The sequence below is a fragment of the Chrysemys picta genome, chromosome 7, assembly GCF_011386835.1.
Source record: "Chrysemys picta bellii isolate R12L10 chromosome 7, ASM1138683v2, whole genome shotgun sequence".
Classification (NCBI taxonomy): domain Eukaryota; kingdom Metazoa; phylum Chordata; order Testudines; family Emydidae; genus Chrysemys; species Chrysemys picta.
Window position 1 is genome coordinate 20900694 of NC_088797.1, and position 27306 is coordinate 20927999.

Genomic DNA, 27306 nt, shown 5'->3' on the forward strand with positions numbered 1-27306 from the left:
GCCTGTCACTCTTTGCTCAGGGACTCTTATGCCATAGCCTGAGGAGCAGGTCTTTCTGGTTTTCGCTGAGCTGGGGGAAGCTGGAGCAGGGGTGGGATCATCAGTATTTATCCACAAACATCTCAGCAATCGTCCTTTCTTCTCTTTTAAATTCTTCTGGATGTAACATGGAGAAAGAGCTTCCATAAGGCTCCTCGCAGTCTGAGCTCAACCAAGTCAAGCTGATTTGGGAAGATAAGCTTGCTGTGGTTCTCTGGAAGGGAGGAGGAGAAGAGGAAACTAAAGGACTGTGGCTTCGTTGCTAGGTTGGGGAGCAGTGTCTTCAAACTGTGGAGCAAGTAGCTGGGCATGCGATGTGTGTGAGCTCCTGGCTTTTTTTCGTGCTCTGCCTCTTGAATATGGGTTAACGGCCTTTGACCATGGTGGTCACCCAGCTACAACTGGAGCTGTGCTTCCATGGGAAGAAACTGAGAGGTTTCACCTGCAAGCTGACCAGGTCGGCTAATGGATTTCTCCCAGAGACATCCTTCTCCATTGCCTCCCAGATCTTCGTGCCATTCCTCTTGGCTGGTTTGGGCATGGTGGCTGCTGGCCTGTTGATGGATCTTGTTCAAGTACGTATGTGTGATCAGGCAGCTTAGTAACAAGGGGCTGATTTGCCTGGGTGACCTTGCATATGCATTTGTAATTTGTGTGTCTAGTAAGCATGATTAGCCTGGGCAGCACCCGATGGCAAAGAGCATCCTCTTTGTGTCAATATGTAGGAATGGTTCTTCTTAAGTCAGAGTGTTTGGCTTTGTATTTAGGCATGGGTGGCTGGACAGACAGTACCCTAGGTACAGTAGAGGAAGAGTTCCTCCCATTCTGTGTCTAGCCACACATTTTGGGGCAACTTGTATGAAACTGCGCCAGGCCACAGTACTGGGATCAAACGAATGCTACAGCATATTCATCTATTGTACGATATTCATTCTGTCCCCCAGAAAGTTCCAGGTCAGAGCTGTGGTTAACATGTTCACATTTTGAAGCAAGTTTATCATTTCAGTTCTTGGATACTAGATGTTATTTTCATTGATCATGCTTTAATCTTGAAGGCACTCAGCTATTCTGGGATAGGCACAGAATAAGAAATGACCAGACTAGAATCTAAACATTTCTGGGCCAGATTCTGATCCCATTTTCTTGGGTGTAAATTTGTCACTCCCTTTGACTTCAGTGGAGTTATGCTGGATTTACACTACTGTGCCTGAGATCAGAATCTGGCCCGTCTAGCTTTCCTTTGTCCTGGTGGCACAAATAGAAACTCAAAATTTGATCTTGTTTGGGTACCTTATGCGGGTGGATTTGCAAATCAAAATGTTGGCACAACTTCCACTGCTTTCAGACTGTGTCCCACTGTTCTCTACGGTGCTCAAAAGCAAGCTGGAATTCATAGGATTCTCTGGCACTTGTACCCCAACAGGAGCCAAGTATGGGCATTGCTTTATTTTGGCGGTGGGGTGCGGTCTTGCCCTGTTACTTGACCAAGGAAAATAATGGTGCAAAGAATGAATTGATTCAAGAGAATATGATGTGAGGAGCAGCAAAGAAAGAATGGCTAACTGCTGCTGTACTATGCCTAACAACCCGCCTGTGCTCTGCTCCAAGGCACAGACCTACCTTTTAGTCTTACAGGAGCTCCTCTCCTTAACCATCTCCCCCTGTGCTATATAATAATACTTAGCACTTACTTATCTGCTGCCTTATCTCTCAGAGCAGGATACAGACATTAAAATACTAATCCTCACCAAGCCCTTGTCAAGTAGGTAAATTGTAGGCTTCGTCTATACTAGAAAATGAAGTCGGTTTAACTACATTGGTCAGGGGTGCGAAAAATCCACACCCCTGAGCAATGCACTTAAGCCGACCTAAGTCCCTATGTAAGCACTAGGGAAAATTCTTCTGTCGACCTACCTACCACCTCTCAAGGAGGTAGATTATGTACACCGATAGGATGGCTTCTCCTGTCAGCGTAGGGAGTACAGAAGTGTTGTAGCAGCTCAGCTGTAGTATTTTAAGTGTAAACGTTCCCTTAATGTAGACTGTATCCTCTGGATTTGTTGGAAAGCAGGGCCATGTTCGAGAACATTGCTGTACCTTTGTATCTGTCTAGGTAGAAAATATATGACGCATACTTGACGCACACATTCCAACATATTGTATATGTGATATAAATACCAGACTCTGTATTTAATATATACTTAATTTATTTACACATTAGGGTCTTGGAAACTTGCACAGGATGGTGCCATGCATTAAGCAAAATAATGGGGGGAAAGTTTCTAAGTTAATAGGAAAAGGAACCATTGGACAGTGGAATTGACTCCCAGAGGAGGTGGTTAAGGCATCATTGCTGCTAAGAATCAAAAATAGCTTAGAGGAGACCGTTTCTGCAATAGATTGCAGAATTTCTGACCCGAAGCATTCAGAAATCATGAGTTGGACCCTAAAACATCATGAGATGACTTAAAAATCATGAGAATTCAAAAAATAATATGTTCAGGGTGCTTTTTATTTGCGTTCTGGTCTTTGAGCCAGCAAGATTCATGTTTTCCAGCTTTTCTCATTAACCACGAGGACTAGAAATTTACTTCCTTTTTAAACAGGCTGAGATTTTGATGTATTCATGTGACCCCAAGAGCTGTGGTCTTAAGGAAAATATCACAAGACTTGCCATGAAATTGTGAGAGTTGGTAACATTGAGATTCACGGACCCCAGCGGCCCTTTCTAGCTCTCATAACTCTGACACTGTGCCCCGCCCTTTAGCAGGAGATGGTCTGACACTCAGAAATCTGTTTTAAAGGATTTCCAGTTACTGCAACAAAGTGCTTTCCAGCATCCCCTTATTTACCCTTGTCTGTGTGTGTTCACATCTCTCGAACAAGCACCATCTCAATAGTGGAAGTGGATGGTGTGTAGTGAGTGTACCTGGGTTTGTGTTCACATCTCTCGAACAAGCACCATCTCAATAGTGGAAGTGGATGGTGTGTAGTGAGTGTACATGGCTTTACTTACACTGCTCTTGTTTTGGCAAAGAGCAGCGGAGTGGCTCTGTGCAGGAAGCTGGGACTGGCTATATATAATTTTCAGGGCCCTACCTTACTATAAAGGGATACGCAGAGGCACGTGCCTCCTTCTCAGTTCCTACTGCCAAAAGATTGAGAGGTGAGTTGCCACTCCACTCCGTGGATTATAAATCTGCATGGAACCCCCAAAAGCACAGGGCCGCGAGCAGTTGCTTAACAGGGTACATTCACACAGCAAGTGGTGGCTTGTGGCAGCGAGTCTCAGAGCTGCGTCTAGTGTTACAGGGCTAAAAACAGCTGTGTACACGTTGCAGTTCAGGTTCTGAAGCCTACCCCGTCCCTTGGCTTCGGAGCCCGTGCCTGACTGTGTACACAGTTACTTTCAGTGCCGTAGCATGAACCCAAGTCTGTAGACCCGGACTCTGAGACTCGCTGTTGCGGGCTGCCACTTGCTGTGTAGACGTAGCCAGAGAGTCTTGCCACTGATTTCAATGGAGTCACTTCCAATATTTTGCAAGCTGTGAATGAGCGAGGGGAAGAAGGAAGGCAGGTGGAAAGTAAATGCCTCTGTATTGTGCCTGCAAGTGCGTTCCGTTTTACTTGGCTTCCTATAGCAGCCATGGGGATGGGAACTGCACTAAGCGATGCTTTCTATTTTTGGCTGCTCTTCAAGATAACTCCTTTATTCCACTTTGCAAGCTTAGCCAGGGAGAGAGGCCACACTGTTTCTTCTGAGCATCAGCTGATCCATGGTGATAACAGGTTGGGAGAGGAAGTGGCCAGATGCACTCCATGGGTCTTTTGAGATTATAGAAAAGCAGATACAGTCAAATGAACAGCTCCCAAATCAGAGGCTAATACACCAGCAAAAAACAAGAGTAAAAGCAACTGCTTTTTTAACTGCATCCCATTTGCTTTACTAGGTTACCAGCTAAGTAATAGCAGGGGGACAGAGGAATTAAAACGTGTAGGCAAGGGAGAAATGAACTGTTCTCCGCTCGAATTTGAAATCGACTGTAGAGTCAATGAGACCTGTTCTGTACTCTGTCACCCCATTGTACATTTCCTGGAATTGTGCACCTGCCTATTTCAGGGCTGACGTTGGCACAGTGGTGGGTTCTGAATGTTAAATGATACCACATCTGAGATATATGCAAATTAATCTATTTGTACTTTAATTTAAACAGATAGAATTTGTATTGAGGCCCAAATCTTCAGCTGTGCTTGACACAACCAGAGGGGCTGGGAAGGTGGCTTTATGGATCCCCAATGAGTAGCTGCAAGGCTGCTCTAAGATGCCCTGACTGGTAGCAGCCCCCCAGAGTCTGTTCCTTCCTCTGGGGATAACTAGAATGGCTTAGTGCTCTAGTCATGCCCATGATGTGCTCCCTGCACTGCGGGTGGAGTATGGCTTAGAACTGCTCTGGCTAGACACCTCCACCTATCCCACAGGAATTCGCAGCCAACTTGTTGAACCGGCTTGCAGACGGCTTTGCACTGCTAGAGAAGCACAAACCTTGCAGACCATGGGTCGGTATCTGGCCCACTATGTTCCATTAATGTGAGGAATCAAGTTTGATCCAGGAGGATTACATTTCAAGCATGAAAATTCAGGAATAAAGCTTCTCTTTCATCTTCAGTGAGATGCTGTCCAGATTATGGCCATATGCATGAAGTATTCTTCATCTTTTGTTGCTAGTAGCACATGAGATTGTTAGCACTGACAGGGATTTTTATAAAATTATTTGCTTTACGCAATGTATTATGTTTAACTTTTTCTGCTTGGATTAGTTTGGACAGTGAAAGAGGGAGGTCAGTTTTATTTTGGGTTTCTCATGAGTTTCGCTTCCTAGTTTTGCGACATTAGTGTAGGCACTACTGCAGTACAAATAATAATAATTAATACTGCCCTTGGATTCCTGGCATGTTACCAATGAGACTCTCTAATGGGGGAAAAACGAAGTGACCTGAATATTGTTTTTCTTTTTTACTTTTTTTCATTTGTAATTAATTGTCCATGGACCCACAAAGTAATTCATATAAAAGATACAATATGTAAAGCGAAGCATTGCCAGTCATACAAGGCACTCCATTAACTTAGCCTACTGTGGTTTGAAGCCTGCAAGATCCATACAGGAATCTGAAGAATACAATAGAAACTCAAGAACATATTGGTATGACAAAACCATGCTCCTTAAAGTTGGCCTGCAAAAGAAATTAAACTCTTGTGTTCTGTCCTTTTTTGGCTTCCTTTTTATGTATAAAACCTGCAAGTTTGGGGGAGGTGGGGTGGCGGGAGGTAAAGTTATGCCTATTTTTTTACAGTAAGAAGATCAAGTCTGGTCTTTCCTGTTTTTTCTGGAAGACTCACTGGAAGGATCAAATGTGTACTAGAGAGAAGCTTGCTTAGCCCTTAATTAAAGAGGTGGAGGGGTGTTTGAATCTTTAACAAAGATCTCTTTTTTTTCCCCCCCCAAATGTTTTTCAACTGAGTTAGGTGTTGACAAAATCAAATAAAAGTTAAAGACTTTCAGGTAGTATGACTAGTATGCCTTCCCCTCTCACGTTAGCTCTTAACATCCTGTAGCTTATTTTTCCAGGTCGTCACTGCAGAAGAATCAGAAGCGATGTTTTGCCCACCACTTCCTCACTTGTGGGTGTTTATTAAATTAGGTCTATTTGTGGCCTGATTTTCAAAGGTGCTGAACGCCTGCAGCTCCCAGGGTCTTCAGCTGGATTAATGTCTGCTGAGATGCCAGGCCACTGACCTCTGTACGATGGTGTCAGTGGGAGATACATCCACTTACACCAGAACTGAATTTGATCCTTGTATTCCTAACTGGCTGTATTGGGCAACAATGCAATTGGAAGCGACGTTAGGAGGAACTTTGATAGTCCACCTCACAGTTTATCCCAGAATCAGATTTCCCACAATAATTGACAAGGGGTCTTGCTGCAGATCTTGGATCAGTTTCAGAATAGCTCTGCAGACTTCAGAAACTTCTGATAAGTCTTTCTGGTGTGTCATTTCTCTCTGATAGGATCTCCTCTAGGTACAGCATGACTCTGTTAACCTCCTGAACATACAGTAGTTCAGTGCATGGCCAGACATTATCTTTGAAGGTACCATGCAGTATATTCAAATAAGTCTCACAGTATTTCTGCAGTAGTCATTGAAGCCATAGTAGAATCTCAGAGTTATGAACACCTCGGGAATGGAGGTTGTTCGGAACTCTGAACAAAACAAAACGTTCTGGTTGTTCTTTTTAAAGTTTACAACTGCATATTGACTTAGTTCAGCTTTGAAACTTTACTATGCAGAAGAAAAATACTGCTTTCTCTTTTATTTTTTTTAGTACTTTACGTTTAACAGAGTACTGTATCTGCTTCTTTTTCTTTCTTTCTTTCTTTTGGTCTCTGCTACTGCCTGATTGCATACTTCTGGTTACAAATGCAGTGTGTGGTTGACTGGTCAGTTCGAAACTCTGGTGTTCGTAACTCAGAGATTCTACTGTACTTGAGATTTCAGATCGTATAAAACATCACAGTTTGAAACATCAGCTTCATGTAACTCAACTCTAAGGCAATCATCGGAATATGGGGATTGCCATACTGGATTAGACCTGCAGTCCATCCTGTTCAGTATCCAGAAACCCAAAGTGGGAAGATGCTTCCAGGAAGGTCTCATCCTAATTCCTAATAGATAGAGATTGTCTTAAGCCCTAAGGCACAAGTATTTTTTATATCCTGTTCAAAATCTTTGTTTTGACTGTTGTGACTCTGAATGATAATAGGTACTACATAAATATGAGGTATTATTAATGACTATCTGCCCAAGAGATCAGAGAACACTTTGTAAACTCAAAAATTGTTTCACCCACCATCACATTACAGCTGCCTCTGGGGTTGGAGCATGACAGTTGTTCACCGTGCATGCCCTATGTTTTAGGACAGGAAGTGAGGGGTGGGAAGGGAACCCATATCCAGTCAAAACAAGGAGTAGGCAGAATGGTATTAGATGAGGTTGACGTTCTTCATGTTGCCTTCCTTCTTAGCACTGGGATGTGTTTCGGACAATTACAGAAGTTTTTATCCTGGTTCCTGCCCTGGTTGGCTTGAAGGGTAACCTTGAAATGACCCTGGCATCCAGACTCTCTACTGCTGTAAGTGTGAAGCTTGGGGGGTAAGGGGAGGTGGGGTTGAGCAGGAAGGAATCCTTTGACCAATAGGTCCTACTTGCGCGCGCGTGACCAAGAAAGAGAGTGAAACAAAGACCCCATCCTCTTCTCTGTGTATGTGTGTGTGAAACAGAGACCCCTTCCCTGCTAAGCTGAAACAAGGTGTTTCAGGCAGGGGGGAGTGTTAAATAAGGTTCATGCCCTGATTCTGCAGCTGGTTGGCTCTTAAAGGATGATTCATCCATATGTGTCCAGTTGCCAGCGTTGGAGGGTGTTGCAAAAATTGAGAGAGACAAAAGAGAATATTGGCTGTACGCAAAGTGTCTACAGTGGTGAGCTGCACTACTGAGATGTCCCTCACTATGGCCGCTGACTGTTATGGATACCGAAACTTTTCTTCCCATCCCTGGCAGTGAGCTGTCCCAGCAGACCAGCGTGTGGATGTTCCTAAGTCCCCCCAAGACTTCTTGGGACCTTCAGTAGCTTCTGCAACTCATGGCATGATCTAGCCCCTCTGGCAGCAGCGTGACCTGTCCTTTAGGAGTCCTTTTGTTGCTTTGGGGTATGACCCTATTGCAGGTCTGCCCCTGAGACAGGCCAGGCCACAAAACGGTTTGTAAGGAATAAATAGTAACAAATGGCCCAGCTGTGCTCCGTGCGTGAGGTGACAGGTTTTCTCTGCTGAGTCTGACGTGGGTTGGACTGGAATCTGAGTAGCCTGACAATGGAAGAGACTATTTGGCATCTATAGCCTGTTCCTGCCACGAGTCTTATTCCGAAGGGTGTTTTTTTTCCCTTGTGGGAAGAAGGCTGTGGGTTGTTGTTTTTATTGTGTCATTTCTCTTCAGTTTGCACAGCACAATCACCCCAGTGGTTTCCATCAGCAGCACCAGTAGAGATGGTCCCAGATGGTTATGGGCTCTGTCAAAGGCCACAGTCAGCCTCCCGTATCTGGAAGAAGTGGCTAAACCATGTGGCTTTTCTGAGCGTATTCCTGTCCCTTGGCAGCCCTGAGCGCCTGACGCTGTACATCAGCGTTTTAAAGGCAGGCGCCTGAGCTGCGAGCCTGGAATTCGCACACTCGTCTGTAGCGCCTGCAGAGCTCGCACGGGGATGTTGGCACTAGGTGGGCGCACACGCGTGGGATCGGCTCATGCAGACACGGTGCACGCAGCTCAGGTACCTGCCTCTGAAAGTCTGGCCCAGCGTGTCTGCTGAAATCCTACCCCCCCTGCAAGAGACAAGAGCTGAACTCTGCTGCCCTTCAGAGGCTAGGGCAGGGGGATTCTCATTAATGAGAAAGGGGGAAGTGAGGAAGATTGGGGACACTGGCTAGCATCTGTCATCATGCTGACTTTAGCTTGCTCTCTCCTAGAGGGTCCAAGTGAAACCCTCTTGCTGCCAGTGCCACAGGAGCAGCAGGCCTTTCACTTTCTCTCTTGATTTCCAGGCTAACACTGGACAGATGGATGATACCCAGGAACAGTGGAAAATGGCCACCTGCAATTTAGCCCTGATTCAGGTAAGCAGCTCCATCTGGAGCTGGAAAAGGCTCCTTTCTTTTGCTAAACTGCCCTCTCAGGCTGTTCAGTCTCGGGAATTCGTACTGGGGTGGAGTGTGGAGCTCACGTCTCCTGCCAGCTGTGTCAGAAATTTATTGTTAGTGGCACAGAATCCGTCTCTATGAAAAACCTATTGATTCTAGGAGTGATGTGTTAAAATCCAGCAGTTAACCTAGAGGTTGTATGTGGTGGATCAGGGGATGTGCTTCTGTGCTGGTGGCATTTGTACTACACTATGCCTCTGCAACCCTTCCTCGTCTCCTCTCACAGCGATCAGTGGCACTTCTGCAGATGGGGATTCCACAGCTGATGGGTAAATGCCTTCTGTTGTATTGACATCTGGACTTTGCAGGCCTCTGTAAGGGTTTTAAATACTTGGTTGGGATTTCTGAACCTGCATCCCATGGAGCCTTTACAGGAGGCCCCCTAAATAGCATAACAAATCTGGGGTCACCTATCCCTTCATAATTATGCTGCCTACCCAAAACTTCATTGCAACAGCAAGGACAGAACTCAGAGCCTCCTGCTTCAGAAGCACAGGCCCTTTTTACTTAATCTAAAGGAGAATCTCCATTAACAATATAAGGCATATGACACACCGTGGATCCTGTAGCGGGCAATGGAACACATACACTCTAGCCAGCTCATTATGTTCTATAGAGAGTGTTCTGATGGAATTGGGATTTTCTCTTAGAGGAAATCAGCTGGAGTTTGGCTTTCAGGGGTGCAGTTTCCTGAATGTGGGGTAGAATTATCCCCATGTCTTATTAGTGCCATGCTGGTGGCGATGAAGGGGATCACAGTCTCCTGTGTATGTGTTCAGGGTCACTGACCCCACAGGGAACACTGCCTACCAGCTGATTTTTGCCCAACAGGTACAGGCCACTGTAGTGGGGCTGCTGGCTGCCATAGCTGCTGTCATCCTGGGAGCGATCTCAAAGGGGCACGTGGAGCTGAATCAGGCCGCAGTGCTCTGTGCGAGCAGCGTGACAACAGCATTCATAGCTGCACTGTCCCTAGGTGAGTCTCGTTAACCCCACCACACCCGGTAACTTGAGCCAGTGAGAAACCGCCCTTTCCATGCACACCTGCTCTCCATGAACTGTTTGCTCCTTTCCCATCTGGGACAATGTTCAGTAGCTGATGTGAAACGATTTTGGGGTCTTGGTGGAACTTCCAGTGAACAGGTAGCCACATCCCCAAAACATTACTGGATTATTGAAATCACCACCACAAACTGACACCTAGGGTGGCCAAGGACTGAATGCACTGTAGAGAGAGCGCTCTCCTAGCACCGCTAGTTAGGGGACGAGGCATGCTGGTGTGATGGGGGGAGCTTGCCCTGCTTCATCCACGCTGTACCTGTGCTGTGGAGAGAAGACTTCAGTCTCCAGGGAAAGTCCAAAAACCTCCTCATCAGCCTCCTCCTGGCACTGGCCAAGGCGGTGCCATCCGTCAGTCCAAGAGAAGGACGTTGGATGCGACTTTGGGGCCTTTTTTGGGTTCCTCATTCATGCACACATCTGCGCAGAATTCTCAAGGGTGGTGTCTACTGACTCCTTGAATGCCTTCTTGGAGCGGTGGATGTTGTCTGTGCTCCTCCTCTCCATGTCCCTTTAAATCCCTTGTTTTGTGCCTGTGTCCTGCACCCCCGTCCCTGTTTGTTCATTTTTGTCCCCCATGATCTGTTGATTTCTGGGTTCTGTGGCCTGTGCTGCACCCAAAAGGTGGGCCATTCATTTGCTCTGCCCCCAGTGCCAGTCCTCAAACATCTGGCACCATCCATCCACTATAAACTCACACACACATTTGTTTTAAAGAAAGAAAAGAAATTCATTGTGTTTCCAGTGCTTTGAAAGTTCAGACACTCTTCCCCCACTGGGATTCTCTTCAGACCAGTTAGGGCTGGGGCTCACTCCCGCTGCAGGGCAGCACCAAGGGGTGCTCTACGTTAAAAGCATCATCCTTCAGAGGAGCCCCTACCTGTCTCTCCCTGTTGGCCAATCCATATATCATTTTGAAGGCCCCAGGGAAGATCGTTGAGCAGGTCCAAAGCCCGGTGTTCCATCCAACCAGTAATTCAGATCACTGATTGACACATAAAACCTCGTTATCTCCACACTGATATATACCTGCCTCTGGAGATTTCCATTACTTGCATCTGAAGAAGTGAGGTTCTTACCCACGAAAGCTTATGCTCCCAGTACTTCTGTTAGTCTCAAAGGTGCCACAGGACTCTCTGTTGCTTTTTACATAAAAGTGGCCATCCAAAAGCTCTAGTGCTCCATCTTGCAGTAAGATAGCCTGTAACACTCGGAGCTGAGTGTGAGTGCAGAGTGGGTATTGTAATCACCTTGCTGCCAGGACGTGTGGTAAAGTTGGTACCACGCCGTGCAAAATGCCCTGGGTTATCTGAAGTATAAAGGGTACTATACATCTACGCACACTGCTCTTTTACAGCATCTCTCACGCACACACTTCTCTCTAGGAGCATGCCGATCTAGGGAAATACGGTATGCTTTTGACAAGGAATGGGGAGTGGCTGTCAGAGCTGTCCCTTTCCTCATGGAAGGTCATGGGAAGATTAGTATGATCGAGTGTTTAAAGCCTGGAGCTGGGAGTCAGCACTCTTGAGTTCTATTCCTGGCTGCGTCTCTGACACACTTTTTGAACTTGGACAAATCACTTCACTTCTCTATCTGTGAGATGAAGATAATCAGAGCTGAGTTCTTGGCAGGCCGTTCCACAATGATATCATTGTAAGGAGGGTCTGGTTAAAGGGAAGAGTAGGAATCTGCCACAAGAGGGCAGCATGACATCCTTATTAGTGACTGAGTGGGCAGCAATGTGTTGTGTATCTAGGGTTACCAACCCTCCAGGATTGTCCTGGAGACTCCAGGAATTAAAGATTAATCTTTAAGTAAAGATTATGTCATGTGACGAAACCGCCAGGAATACGACCAACTAAAATTGGCAACCCTATGCAGCAGCCCTGCACACATGGAGTCTTCTAAGAAAAAGAGGACAAGTCAGAGACTACAGATGTACCCAGGCCAGAGTCCAAGAACAACAGAGGTGCTTGTGCTGAGGGGCACTAGACAAGTTCTCAGAAGTTTATAAAAACTTCACAGCTTTTATTAACCTCTGTTTCCCCAAAGATCTGACTGGATGTAAAAAGGAAGGATTTTGCTGACACACCTTCAGCTAATGTTAGGGTCTTTCCTAGCCACGGTGACAAGTCGCTGTTGTGTGGACATGTGCGCTTAAGGAAACAGGTCATGTTTGTACGTCAAAGGGGAGCCAGGTGATTTGTGTCATGCGGAGAAGGCATAGTGGGTGGGTGTGTGCTTTTTGGGGGAGCATTGTGTGCGCATGTTAGAGGGGAGGGGCTAGCGCGTGTGTGTGAGCTGTTGTGTGTGTGTGAGCTGTTGTCTGGGGCGGGGGGGTGTTTGGAAGAGTGGAATATGTTCCAGGCACGCATGAAGACTCAGCACTCGCAGGCCTTTGTGAGGAGACACACGTTTCTGAGCCAGAGTGTTCTTCTTTCCTGGCCTGTGTCCCCAACACCATGCCATCAGCGGTTAGCATCGTGCCTGGGGTGGGGGCAGAGGACAGAATGCCATGGGAAGCTCTAAGGACATTTGATCTGGGCTTGTTTTGGAGGCTGGAGATCCGCTACTGCCCTAAACAGTCACAGAACACTGGAGTCAGGCTGGTAAATGTGTCTGTCAGGTGACTTGCCCACGGACAAGAGTTTTGTCTGATCTCTGCCAAGGTCTCGTTTTCTCAAGTAAAGTGAAATGAACTATTGTTGCTGCTGTGACTCTCCAAAGCGTTTTGCTGCACTCTGTTCCGGTTTGGGCTGCTGGAGCAGGGCGCTCTCTTGTTCTCACAGTCTGACGCTCACCTGGCCTTGGTGTTTAGTCTTGGTCTCACCAGCTTATATTAATAAGCCAAAATTCCACCCTCGCTAACCAGCCGGAGACTGTGCCCCAGATCCTGAACTGCAGCTGAATTTTGCTTAGCACACCTCAGGATGGGGGAGTGTACATGGCTAGGTGCTGCTTTTATACCCCCTTGATCCTGAAGCTGCCCAGCTTCCGGGCCCATTGTAAATTAGAGCAGCCCAGAGAGCTGTGATCCCCAAGCGGCTGTTCTGGCAGCCAGGGGTCGCTGGGGGAAACGGATGCCCAGCCAAGATACTTACGCTGGGGACAGGGAGCTGGCTTATGACCTGCAGTGGCAGCCCCATGCCACTTGGGGTTTCAAAAGCAAGTAAAAAAAAAATCTGAATAATACAGAATACTGTTCTGGAAAATGCCTTTGTGCTGTGGAATCTAGATGTGACCCCAGAGAACGGCACCACTCTAGTCCCCTGCTTCTGCTGCCTGGTCTTGAGTACCTACTGTGTGCATATCTATGAATGTGCTTTGTTCCCGGTCCCACTTCAAGCCAGTAGAGACTATCGGACAGGGATGAAAGCATCTACATTTGGGTCATTCAGTGGCATCTGCAGTGAGCTGCGGTGTTTGCTTTGCTGTGTATGGGCCCGTGGAAGAGCCGTGTTCTTCAGTACAGTGAGAACACTGGGCCCATTTCCTGAGTGCGACCAAACTCCACTTGGTGCAACATCCAAGTATGGGCAAAAGCAACTTTAAGCCACCATGGGCCATCCCGGAACCAGGGCAGCCCTTGGCACAGTGTGGAGCAGTGGTGCCAACACCACAAACAGCATCATCCTCTGAGTCTGAACCCCTGGTCTGTGTCTCCCCTAGGTCTGGTGATGATCGGCGTGATCATTGGTGCGAGGAAGGTGGGGATAAATCCAGACAACGTCGCCACTCCCATAGCAGCAAGCCTTGGAGATTTGATAACCCTTTCTCTGCTAGCAGGAATCAGCAGCACCCTCTTTAAATACATAGGTAAAGTACATAGCAGAGGCCTTGCGGCTCAGCTGTTGGGGAAGCCTTCTGATAGGGAGAGCTGTTCAGTTGTGGAAGGGAAGTATCTACATTCCTGGGAATGTTAAAGCTAGACTGGACACAGCATTACAAGAGGAAGTGGTCTCGTAGGCTGTGGAGGTAGAGATGGAAAAGGCTTTGTGGGTAAGTCCTATGACTGTCCAGTTTATTGTAAGGGTTTTGGGACCATTCAGTGGATAATGTGGTTAGAGCAGAAGACTGGGATTCTGTCACTAACTCATTGCAACACTGGCCAAGTGACTTATGCTCTCTTTGCCTTTGCACCCCCACGTGTAAATGGGAATAATAATGCTCCCCACCTCATAAAACTATTGTGAGACTTAGCTGATGTCTCAGATCCTGTGGGAGCACAAAGCATTATCATCATCTTGGAATGGGGGAGAGAATATATTCTCCTAAGAGAACCGCTCTAGGCCGGTGCTGTGTCTGCTGTGTTAACCGTGCCCTGGGGGTATGTCTACACAGCAGCTAGACACCCATGGCTGATCCATGCCTGCCAACTCGGGCTCGGGCTGCGTGGCCGTTTCACTGCTGTGTAGACGTCGGGGCTCAGACTTGCCCAGGCTCTAGGACCCTGCAAGGTGGGAGGGAGTCTACACAGCAATGAAACAGCCCCACAGCCCAATCTTTGCAAGCATGAGTCGGCTGGCCCAGGCCAGCCACAGGTTTTTCTTTGCTGTGTAGACATAATCCTAGAGGCGACAAATTGGCTAAAAACCTTGGCACCTGAACTGCTTCTCCTACATGAGCCTGGAAAATGCACAATACATTTTTGGAGAAGGGGATAAATGTGATTTATGCTTTAATTGATGTTGGAAAATTACTAAGCAAAGTACCATGGGCCTGACCTAGAAAGAGAAAATGTTCAGGGTTGGGTTGTTTTAAAAAAATAAAAAGTTTGTAACAACTAAACCCAAAGTTTCACTGAAAACTGAGAGCAGAAATGGTGAGTGAGACAGCTGTTTCCTATTACAATAATTTATTCCACATGCCTACAAATAGGGGAACAATTGAATCCATATCCCAGAGAGAGAGAGAGGCTGGGGGAGGTCCAATAGTCATTTCGTTCTAGTTCTCCTATACTTCAGAAATGTATTTATTCAGTGTGCAGTTTCCCAAGATGCCGTGGCATCTGCCTACACAAAACGGGTTTGGCCTTCAGCATCTCCATCTCCAGTAATATCTCTCAGGGACTGCATTATGGTATATGTTATCACCTTATTCCATAGTGTACAAATACAGTAATGAGCAGCTGTGAATTTAGGAGACTATCATTGCAGCCAAGTAGTCTGGCTGGAAATTCTGGTGGAGTTTTATTCAGCAGTCCTCTGGCAGGGGATTGGTTACATTGCGTCAGTCACTAGTGTGACATCACCCAATTGGTGGGTTTTCATAATTCCCAGTTTTCCAAAGTCTTCTGTATTTCAATGGAGGTGAGAGGGAAGTGGGACAGGGCATGTGACCCTGCCTTGATCACAGAGAAATATATTCCCTTAAGGATACTGATGAATCCTAGAAGGCCCAGAATGTTACATGCCTTTGAAAGTTACATTTTCCCCCTGAGGTATAATGCTCTCGTTCCAGTAGAGCATTTTATAATCTTTTAAAATGAACATGTCTCCTTCCAGTTCTAAATACTTCGGGGCTGATTAGACCACCCTTCCTCGCACTGAGTAGTATTTCACTCAACAAGTAATAATCAGTGGACTGCTTGCTGAGTAAGATACTACTCCTAGGAAGGGTGACAGAACTGGTTCCAAAGGCCTGACACAAAGATTCTAAAGGGAATCATTACAGTGGGCGTTGGATCGTATGTTATAGATGTGAACATTCTGTATGTGTGGGGTTTAAAAATAAGCTAATCGCCAAATGCCCAAAAGAGCAAGGGGATATTTAGCATCTGACTTGGTTGGATGTCCCATCGTGCGTCTTTGCTTCCTGTCCTGGCTAGCTTGAGGGGGTGCTGTGCGCTGTTAAACAGCTGCCATTTGCACCCCAGAAGAGGCTGCATTTCAATGATCGGTGACGTGCACTATGATAAGTACCTCCCTGTGTAAAAAAGCTTTCATAATGATAAGATATTACTCTTATCGAAAGTTAATGCTGCTGTCTTACATTTCTAACCTAAGGCCCTGACAATATCTTTGGAAAAATGCACATATCAAGCTTACTTTATATATCAGAATACCTGCAAAAACTGTGTTGTTGCAGCAGGCCCCGCTTTGGATTTAATACAGAGAGCAGATGGAGAGCCCTGTAGACAAATTATTAGCATATCAAAAGACCTGGCACAAGCCCCGTTGCTTGAAGGTGTTTCTGGTGCTGTCTCATGTTTGTTTTCTTGTAGGGCAGCATTTTTTAAGTACCATTCGCTTCTGAAGGTCGTTTCAAGGTTATGCTGCTGCCAAAGGGAAATGTGGCTAATAGAAATGAACGTAAACCAGCAAGTAAAAATCCTGCCCCTCAGCTGTCTGATGTATGGAGCATCAGAAAACAGCAGTTGTCCAACTAGTCTACTGCCCTGGCATCAACAATAGCCAGTGCTAGATGGTTCAGAGGAAGGGGTGAGATGCCCCCTCATATCTATCTATGGCATAAGTTGCCGATAGGAAAAGTTTCTTCTTAGCCCCAGCGAGTTAGTGGTTGACTTATCCCTGAAATAAAAGGGTTTATATTCCATATACATTTCTATCCAATCTAATGAAACTGCGTGGACATCCTGATTCATTTAGCTACCTAACTTGATTTGAATCCTCCTAATCTCTTGGCCTCAGTACTGTCCTGTGCTGTTGAGTTTCACAGGTGAATTATGGACTGTGGGGGAAAACATGGAGACTTCAGTCCCAAGCACTGCTTCCTTTCTTTCAGTCAGTCAGAATGTAATGGTGGTGTCCTGTCAGATTTTACAATCTTATGGAGTTGGAGACATGTAAATCGCATTTAACTTTGAATTTCTTTTCCATGCCAGATGTGAAATACCTTTCGCCTCTGATCTGCGCTGTGTTTGTTATCATGATTCCTCTTTGGGTTGCTATTGCCAAGCAAAGTCCGTCTATTGCTGAAGTCCTGAAGTCTGGATGGCAGCCGGTGATTGTTGCAATGAGCATCAGCAGGTAAACCTAGGAACCACCCTTCCCACTCTCCACCCTGTGAAGATCTTTCTTTCTCTTTCAGGGATAACAGTCAACCTAATCCGAGGTCCAGGACAGTGTCCCCCCCAAAAAAAATTCTGCCTGTCTGAGATTCCAGTGATAATTTATAGTCACATGGTTTTAAATTCTCTGGTCTCAAGACCTGTCATTGTTAGAGACACTTTGATGGACCAATGTCTTCCATAAAACATACACATCTGCTGCATAGTCAAATGCAACCTGTATAACTGTCATGATTATTGGTATTGTGGTAGCATTTAGGAACGCCAGTCGTGGCTCAGAACCCCATTGTGCTAGGTGCTGTGCTAACACAGAACAGAAAGGACAGTTAGTCCTTGTCTCAGTCTCTGTATTCTGCACCTGGACAGATGATAGGTAATAAGCTTTCATTTTGTGTCATTTTTAACAGCATTGGTGGGCTGATCTTGGATAAAACTGTAACTGACCCGAACTTCGAAGGCATGGCGGTTTTTACACCCGTGATTAATGGTAGGTTGAGGGGGGGTTATGTTTTTGTCCTTTCATCCCCAGAGGGCTGGGTTCACATGCCAGTTCATGTTACCAAAGAACATGGTGGTCTCGTCTGGGTTTTTCTTTATCCACATCACACATTGCAGCACAATTGGCAGTTTCAGGCTATGTCTGCAGTGCATTCAGAGGTGTGATTGCAGCTTGTGTAGGCATACCCAGACTAGCTGTAATCATGCCAGTTTGGCTAAAAATAGCAGTGAAGACGCAGTGGCGTGGGCTGTACAAGCCCAGAACCCTGGGCATGTACTCGCGCTCCTAGCCTGCGCTGGGGTCTGTGCCAATCACTGCTATTTTGAGCCATGCTAGGTAGGTTAAAACTAGTGCGAGTATGCCAAACTGAGCTGCAGTCATACCTCTGATTGCAATGTAGACATGCCCTCAGACTGGGAGAGGCTCTGGAGTGGAATAGCAGGAGGTACTGCAGGTGTGACTGAGGTGGCAGAGCTGTGGGGAGGAAGCCGGCATAACCCCAGCCTACTACATCTGGGGGTTGCTGTAAGTCTGTCTACACCACAATTAGACACCTGCGACGGGCCATGGCAGCTGACTTGGGCTCCTGGGGCTCGACTAAGGGGCTGTTTAATTGCAGTGTAGACATTTGGGCTCAGGTTGGAGTCCAGGCTCTGGGTCCCTGTGAGGTGGGAGGGTCCCAGAGCTTGGGCTGCAGCCTTGGCCCGAACATCTACACTGCAATTAAACAGCCCCTTAGTCGAGCCCCACGAGGCCAAGTCAGCTGACACGGGGGCAGCTGTGGGTTCTTATTTGCACTGTGGGCATACCCTGAGCTTCATGAGCATTAAATCACTGCAAAAATATCACAATAAAACCCATTTCCTTCCAATCCCAAATCGACATTCTGAGCTATGCAATCAGTCCAAGCTTCTGATACACTGTGATGCTCAAGATTAGCCCACTGTGGAAACAACCCGGGCTTTTGGATTGATTGATTTCTGATATAATGTTGAATGCAAGTCAGGCTCATGCTAGAGGAAACCAACGTTCATTAAGAAATTACAGCGTTGTTCCAGCTGCGAAGCATTTTGTCATCTAGCGGCTCTTTAAGCTGCAGTGATTCTAACACCCGCAAGCTGTCTTGCTAAACCTGTCTACCTGCAGTGTTAGCCCAGGGTTCCAACTTAGGCTCAGGCCTAACCCCTCTTCAGACTACACACAAATCGCACTGACCCAGGTCCCATGACCTTACGGGGGTGACGGGTCCAAGCCTGAGTCAAGCTGGGACCCAGGGTTCAAACCCTGTTGCTTTGCAGTGCAGATGCTGCCCCACTGGGCTTGTGCTCTGGGAGTGCACCAGAAGTATTCCACTGTCCCATGGGCCAACTTTCTTTGTCCGTCGGACAGTCAAGTTTGGTGGACAATCAGCTTTTCCCATGCTACACAAAGAGCTAGAGCGGCCATCTTTTGGGAGGGTGCTAGGAAGTCTGGGGGCTCGTCTACACTTACTGGGGAATCAACGCTGTGGCGATCGATGCAACGATGGTCGATTTTAGTAGGTCTAGTAAAGACCCGCTAAATCGACTGCAGATCACTCTCCCGTCGACTCCTGTACTCCACCGGAACGAGAAGAGTAACCGTCGACATAGCGTAGTGTGGACCCCCTGGTAAGTAGATCTAAGCTACGTGAACTTGAGTTATGCTACTAACATAATTCAAATTGTGTAGCTTAGATCAACTTTCCCACATAGTGTAGACAAGGCCTGGGATATGGGTGGTTGGACTCGGGGCTGCATAATGCAGTGTAGATGTTGGAGCTCCAGGCTGGGACCCAGAGTTCAGCAATTCCTAACCTGGGGTTACAAATGAGTGTAGACGTTCAAGCCCTAGATTAACAAACCCAAGGTCTGCTAACTCAGGTTCTATTAACCCTGATCTTACTTTGCAGTGTAGACGCACCTTTTATGACAAACCTTTTCCAGTGCTATCAGCCAAAAAACTATATTAGGAAATCAAATCAAAGCTATTCCATTGATCAGAGTTCATAAAAGCTAACACAGACTGCTAATTCAGAGCGAAAATTTATTGTTCCAAAATCATCTGCAGAATTAAGCGTGCCCCTGTTTTTGTGCACTCCCTGTTTGCATGGGCAAAGGTGCCCATGAACAGTTTGAGGGTTCCCTTTCGGGGAGTCAGTTTGCAAATATCACCCTTTCAGTCATATTATTGTTGGATCAAGTCCTGAAGACTTTACTTGGTTTTAATTCTGGCAAATTTCACCTTCACCTTTCACCTTGTGGAACTCCTTGCCTGAGAAGGTTGTGAAGGCTAGGACTATAATCGGGTTTAACAGAGAACTGGATAAATTCATGGAGGTTAAGTCCACTAATGGCTATTAGCCAGGATGGGTAAGGAATGGTGTCCCTAGCCTCTGTTTGTCAGAGGGTGGAGATGGATGGCAGGAGAGAGATCACTTGATCATTACTTGTTAGGTGCCCCAGAGGGAGTGAACCTGGCATTGGCCACTCTCGGTAGACAGGATACTGGGCTAGATGGACCTTTGGTCTGACTCAGAATGGCCGTTCTTATGCTCTTATGTTCAGAGAGAGAGAGAGAGAGAGAGGGTGCCTGAGAAAAGAAACAAGTAAAGGCTGCAGGATTTAGCTCATTATTATTTTATCCAGTGCATCCCATTCCCTCCACCACACACGTGTACATATAGACCCATAGGCAATGCAGGATTGCTCACTAGAATATAGTCAGTGGTCTAATGGAGAATGTAGCTGTTATTTCATGTTTGCCAGAATTAAACAATTGGGAAGGAACTAATTGCCTTTTAATTAACCAACATGGTTAGGGCTGATTCATTCTCATCTGATGCTTTCTCACTTAATAAGTGTGTCAGGTGCCTCCAAATGAACAGGATGATCACTGTCTGTTTCACTTGTGATTTAAACAATAAAGTCTCTCTAGCTAAGTCCCTCCGAGAAGCAGAACTGAGAGCAGCAGCTGCCTTTGCACCGGCTGTTTGCACCATGTGTTCCCCAGAGATCAGTTCATGCCGGCTGGACTTACATCATCGCTGGAGATCATGCAACGTTTGACTTGTCATAGCAAGCAGAAGGTCCGGGGGAGATGTTTTATATAAAACCACCAAAAAGAGACATTCATCTGAACTTTCTTCTTGCTGTGATTTTTGTGTGTTCCTAGCATGTGAATAAAACAGCACCACAATGACACATGGGTTTGGGTTGATCTTTCCTTAACCACCACTCCCACTGCGCATCTGAGCAGATGCAGGTTGGCCAACCTTCTGCTAAGTCCCTAGAGACCAATGCATCGTGTGTGCTTCTTGCTGCCACTAGGAGAGAGGCTTATGGGATTGTTGCATTTTGCGCTTGCAGGTGTTGGTGGGAATCTGGTAGCCATCCAAGCCAGCCGCATCTCCACTTTCCTGCACTTCTGGAGCACGCCTGGAGTCCTGCCCTACAAGATGAGGCAGAACTGGCCTAATCCATGCACTACGTTCTTCACGTCAGGTAGACAATGAACTCCAGGTGTGCACATTGCAAAACCCGTCACCCTGGTTGGCTAAGGACCGAATGGGTTGTGGCAAGTGAGCGCCTCTTCCTTCCGTAGAGTGGAACCTCCAGGGCAGGGTTGAGGTACCTTGGCAAGGGGCAGGTTGAGGGAAGCTTGTTCCTACTGCCCGTGCAGTACTTGCTCTGTGAGTGGACAGGGAACATTGGCCTCCGGAGTACCTGTCACTGGCAACAAATAATTTGAAAAGAAACTTCAAATTCACTCTCCTGGAGAGTCGCCCATTGTAACTGGGGCTGTCCTAGATACCCCAGTGCATGAATTAGTAGCAGACTGTAGCACATAGTGGGGCCGATTCTGATCTCGCTGATGCTGGGAAAATCAGGGCAATGGAGATGCACTGGCACAAGTAAACTCCGAATCTGGTCTGTTACTTTTAGAGGACTGGCTCATGTTGCTTTTCCGCTGGAAGTTTGTGCGCTGATGATAGGGCAAAGTCAGAGCTAGGAAAGTGGATCAAAGTGATTCATAGCAGGAGCTGAGTGGGGACCGGAGCTGTGTAGGACAGCTGAATGGAACAGCTGTGGGAAGCGAAGCAAGAGATCAGGAGAGAATCATGGAGCTGAATATGTACGTAGAACATGGTTTTATTATAAGGTTAATGCCAGAAAAAGCTGCTGGGGGCAGTACCAGAAATACTTCATATGGTGATATGAGTGGGATCCAGAGGGATGGATAAAACAAGTAGATAGTTACTCATAATCCCTAATGTTATATTAAGGAACTGAGTATCATTCAGAAAGGAGTTGTCAGCAGTCCATGTCTCTCTCCTACTCCCCTGGCAGTGGTATTTAACATCCACAAATATGTCTGTGGTCATTGAAAGATGTACAACTTTATGCTGCTTTCCCCCTCAAGCAATGACCCGCTCTGATTCATTTGAATCCATGTGTTCTCTGCAGGGGTGAATTCCAAGTCAGCCCGCGTCCTGTTCCTGCTTGTTATCCCCGGACACCTGGTGTTCCTGTATACCATTCGCCTCCTGCAGGGCGGGCACACAGCCATCACCTTCACTTTTGTGATGTTTTATCTGACTGCTGCTTTGCTGCAGGTAATAAAAAGAGCCCGGCTAAGCTGAGGGTGAATTTATCAGCCGGCAATGAAAAGCCCAATCGCTGTCCCTTAGTTCTGGTCACTTCCCACTGACACCCTCTCCCAGTCTCCATAATCCCAGGAATTATTAGTGGCAGGAGCATCCCTGTGCCAGATGTTGGCTACATCGTAGCTCATGTAGTTCTCTTTGTCCCACTGCAGCAGCAATAGAATATATTTAGTGGTCTCTAGTTTGTTTGCTCCCCCTCACCCCCATTATTGCTGGTCATCACAGCCAAAGGGGAGCGAGCAGATTTTGTGCTAGGCTGGTTAAATATCCATGATAATTCTGCAAGGCTGATTTCACATGCCGAAGTGGAAATCTGTGGGGTGGGGGAACTGGACTTTGTGGGTCAGAGCTACATTCAGTAAGGAGAAAACCCAGCACCAAGAGGCCTGAGATAGCGAGAGGTCCCACATTCAAAAATAACAGCCACACATAAACCTCAGACCACCAGTTCGATCGGTTCTGCCTTTTAAATGAACCATTCTACAAGTTCATTACCTTGCAGGGTAAAATATTTTGTTCCTCTTTTTGCTTCCCTTTACAATCAGGCTTGCAGCTGTGTGTGAATTCTGTGCCCGTGTGAACAGTTGGCTTGGCCTTGCCATCCTCAGCCTGTGTTTATATGACCCACAACCCTGGCACCACAGTTGAAGTTGTTTTAATTAAAAAAAAAAAAAAAAAGTTCTACATATGCACCATGGCAAAACCACTCCCACAGTCAGAGCCAAATATGAAAATACATGCAATAAATTACAGCACCCGTAACACAACCTCAGCAACATCACAGCTGATTTCTAGGGGACCCAGTAGAGAAGAAAACACTAGGCTTGTGCTCGTTTTGGTTGCATTATGATCTATGAAATGATGCGGGGAGGGAATTTGCGCTTGGTATTTTTTCTGCTTGGTTTATTCCCTTTAGAAATGCACAGTCTTGTGGTCCATGATGTACTGAGATGTCCCTTGGAGGACTGAGAGATACGGAGTGGGAGAACTCTCTCAATATTTAATTGAATTAAAAAGGCAGTCTTTAATCTTTAACAAAAGCTTTTCCTCCAGCTGGTTATCGGGATCTTGAGTTAAATGTGAATGAAAAACAGAAAAAAATCACACAGATTTTTAAGTAGTCTAGATTTAAAAAATCACTTCTCTTTTCAATGACTCAGGGTTCACTTGCTTGGTATCTTTGATGTGATAAAAACCTACTAGTTCTCCAGTTGACCAGGGAGACTGCCAAGAAAAACGAGGCAGACAAGACCTGAATCGCTAATGTAAAAGAGAAGCATAAAACCTCTGCCTACAGAAGTTACCTTCTATGGGTTGGCTGATTGTTTTTCCCTACATTTTTTTAGGCCCAATCCTGCTCACAGTTACATCTCCCATTGTCTTAATTGGCGGCAGGAACTCCATCCCTCCATCACAATGACTGTATTCTAGCAATAGGTACCGTATCCCTGCTGCATGCCTGTCACTCACTGACAGCTGGGTCTGTCTTCTCTCTGGGCAGGTGGGAATCCTGCTCTACATGGCTGATCTAATTGTGCGACTGGTGTGGAGGAAGGCCTTGGATCCAGACAACTTCTCCATCCCCTACCTCACTGCCCTGGGCGACCTCCTAGGCACGGGATTCCTGGCACTTTGCTTCCGCTTGGTTTGGCTCGTCAATGGGACTGAGATGAAACTGGGAAACTAACAGGACATCTGCTGCAGCATTGGCCCATTGCTGCTCCACCAAGCAAGTCTTTCAGTATGGTGCTTTAACATGGTCCAACAAGATCGTTAGAGACTACATCTCAGACTAAGTCTTTAAACTGAACGGGTCTGCTATCCTTGCCCACCCCTATTGACCACTTCAGTGCCTTACAGCTGTCGAATTCAGATCAAAAGAAGCAGAACCTGTCTGGACTTATCCAGCTTTGAAAGCGACCTAGCCATCTTAAAACCGTATACTCTGTCCGTGTGTGCATCTAGAAAACCAGGGGTTAAGGAACACAGGTCATATCTTGGGAAATCTGCATTTTGATTGGCTTAAAAATGTATGACTGTAACCACCTGGTAAGTAGGAGACTAATGCACACCCCATTGAAGTCAGTGGGAGTCTTTCCATTGTCTTCAGTTAGTCTTTGGATCAGATCCTAGATGAGGATGTTGCAATGTCTCTGATCAGCAGTTAGAGCCCAAGTAATATTTTCTTGCCCCCTCCCTCCCCACCACATCCCCGGCGGGGGAGAATCAATAAGGACCTTAAAATTCTCTCTCCATAATTTCTGTATTCAGGGTCTCAAAGAGCATGTTCCCCATTGGATTGCAACTCACTGAAAAATCATCCAGGGCAGGGCCTGCCTAAACAAACATCTCTAACTGACAAGGTGGATTATTCTTTGTTTGACAGTTTAAGGAACATCTGTTCAGTAGTTTTTATGGTGTATCAAAACACACAAATAAAATTTAAACCATTTCATAGTTTGGGGCGGATTATTGCCATTATTTTGTTGCTGCTAATCACTGTTTATTGGCACCGGACTAAGGAACTGTTAGAGCACTAGCACCTAGTACTGCACAGTATGGACCCTTCACAGCTTGGGCCACATTTCAGCTAGGATACATAATCCAGCCACCTCTTTAAAAAAATACCATATAGCATAGAAATGTAGGACAGGGTGGGACCTTTAGAGGCCCTCTAGTCCAGCCCCCCATGCTGAGGCAGGACTAAGTAAACCTAGACCATCCGTGGCAGGTGTTTGTCCAACCTATTCTAAAAGCGTCCACTAGGTCACACTGTTGATGGTTGTTGATTTCTATAGAAGTCTTTGGTTGGTCGTGTTCCCCAGCCCTAAGAGAGGAAGTGTGGAACAGGGGTTGAGGGCACTAGCTTGGGAGTCTAAAAACCACAGTTCAGTTTCTTACTCTGCTACAGCCCTCCTCTGTGACCTTAGGCAAATTATGTGGGGCCAGATTTTTAAAGAAACGTTGGCACCCAAATATGCAGGTAGGCACCCAAGGGGATTTTCAGAAGTGCCTAGGTGCTTTGTCTGCGAGACAGTTAACGGATGCAGCAGCTGGAGAGATTGCAAACTGAGTTTCAGTGGCTTAAAGATTGAATCAAACCCTAAACTTCTGATCTGGATTTTGGGCACCCTAAAGTTTTAGACTGACAATTAGGCAACCAGCTCCATTGAATATGAACAGATTTGGGTGCCTAACTCTGTTAGGCCCTGTTGCACATCCCAGCCTTAGTGCTGCCTGGATCTTCCTATGACAGACCATTATAAAGAAAGATATTTGCAAAATTCAGATCCCAGTTTAGTTTGTGAACACCCCTAAAATCCTGGGCTGTTCAGTTCTGCGGTACTGCCTGAGGCCATGTTCTGTCTGAAAACATAGCTCCGGTGACCCCTTGTTCGTTCACAACTGCAAGTGCTACAGCGCAGGTTGAATGGTACGTTAGCTTCCTGGATGGTTGCATTTCAGCATTCACGTCACATTGCCCTCTAATCACAGCCCTTTATGCGTTATCTAACCATCTGCGTGAAGTCAGCACAATTCAGTTTCAACCACGAGCGGACCTGTGGTAATTGCAGCAGCGTAGACAGGAAGACGGGTTATTTGCATTCAAATTATCCTGAGCAATTACAGATGTGTGGGGAAGGGGGCGCCATGAAGTCTAGGAGTTTGCAGAGCTGAAGCCTATAACCAATTATTTTTAAGAAGTGACTGTGATGCTGGCTTGAGAGCCCCTACAGAACAAAGTCCTCTCACCAGAGAACAAGTACAGCATGGGCAGCAGCCGGGCAAACTTCCCGTGCAGACTGTCTAAGGACTCCCAAGTTGTCTTTGCTAGCTTCTTCCTAGTGTGTTAGCACAGTCCAGCAGGGCAAAAAAGAACCTACAGGTGGGATCCTAATGAGAAATCTTTCCCTATTTTAAGAGGAGCACTAAATAGGTGGTTGCTCCCATCATCCGACCCTACAGCAGTTTTCCCTACAGATAGTCACCTGGGGAAATTCAGGCTGGTGCAAAGGGCCAGCACAAGCCTACTGCACCCATGTTGAGAACTTATTTGGTGCTGGCTCTCTGCATGGGGTTGAAGTTTACCCCTAGTGACTGTGGGCCAGTAACGCTCCTGATTTATGATCCCCAGTAAATGACACATGGTCGCTCTTAGAATTTAGAAGAGTGAATTATTGCTTTAATTTTTTTTATTTAACAATATTTCTTAATGACCAGCTTTTTCTGATTGTAAATATTGACAGTGTCCTTGGGCTGGAACATGTAATCAGTCCCAGCTGTGTCCTATTTATGTAAAATGGGCATGACTGTCAAGCAAACGTTATACCTTTTGGCTGGCGTGTTTTTGTGCAGGAGGGTTTGGCAATCCCAGATGTGTTTCGGTGGCTGAGGCCAGTATGCCTGGGACCTAAATGGCACTGGTAGAGGGGCTGCTTGCTAAGGTCCGGCTGTACTGAAACTCTTGCTGTTTGGCCAAGCAGCAAAATAATTCTGTTGCTGTATTGGAAGGAACAGAGTTAGGACTTAAAAGTGGTTCTTTTCTATCCTCCAGAGATATGATATAACATAGCGGTTCTCAAACTGTTGAGCAGGACCCCAAAGTGGGTTGTGACCCCATTTTAACGGAGTCGCCAGGGCAGCAGGGCTCCGGTTCTGGCCCTGCTCCTCCACGCCCCCGCATGGGGTCATTTAGTCATTTTTATTGTCAGAAGGGGGTTGCGGTGCAATGAAGTTTGAGAACCGCTGAAAACAGGAGAAAATGGTTTCTGTACAAGGGGCTTTTTAAAGTGCATATTAAAGGGACATTTATTTGTCCTCTAAACCTGTTCTCTCTCTCTCTCTCTCTCTTTATATATATATAATCAGACCTTATTTCAAAAGAGCCTCTATAACAAGACTTAAGCTTTAGTGCTAAGGCAGCAGGTAAGTTGACTGATGTGCATGTGACCAAATTTGAAAATGGGCCTCAATGTGGGGAAAATACAAGCAAGTCCCTTTGTGCTACAGACCTGATCTCGGTGCTAAATTCTTAACTCATTTCTGGGATTTATCACTGCCAGAGGTCCTGATTCTCTGTATCTTGCTCTTTGTGTTGTCTTTCAGATCTGTGCAAAGTGGATTTTCTACCATTCTGCGGTGGTAGCGTTTTTTGCAACGATATTATAATACAAAGCTTAG

At 46.3% G+C, this 27306-nt stretch overlaps 1 protein-coding gene across 5 annotated transcripts in view; it reads left to right on the top strand.

Moving 5' to 3' along the window:
• Positions 1–24582, top strand: part of SLC41A3 (solute carrier family 41 member 3) — a 36677-nt gene extending 12095 nt beyond the window's left edge. For 3 of the 5 annotated variants that reach the window (XM_024104987.3, XM_005288418.4, XM_042849842.2), the window contains 9 exons: positions 7122–7229; positions 8695–8766; positions 9682–9826; positions 13582–13728; positions 16757–16901; positions 17350–17429; positions 20828–20962; positions 21926–22074; positions 23627–24582. In XM_024104987.3, the coding sequence (XP_023960755.1) occupies positions 7122–7229; positions 8695–8766; positions 9682–9826; positions 13582–13728; positions 16757–16901; positions 17350–17429; positions 20828–20962; positions 21926–22074; positions 23627–23812 (1167 nt within the window). In that variant the 3' untranslated portion in view covers positions 23813–24582. Of the gene's footprint in view, positions 1–215; positions 615–7121; positions 7230–8694; positions 8767–9681; positions 9827–13581; positions 13729–16756; positions 16902–17349; positions 17430–20827; positions 20963–21925; positions 22075–23471 lie in introns of those variants that run through there. The other 2 variants (XM_005288419.5, XM_008168021.4) reach the window with 2 other exon arrangements.
• Positions 24583–27306: the final 2724 nt, after the last annotated feature.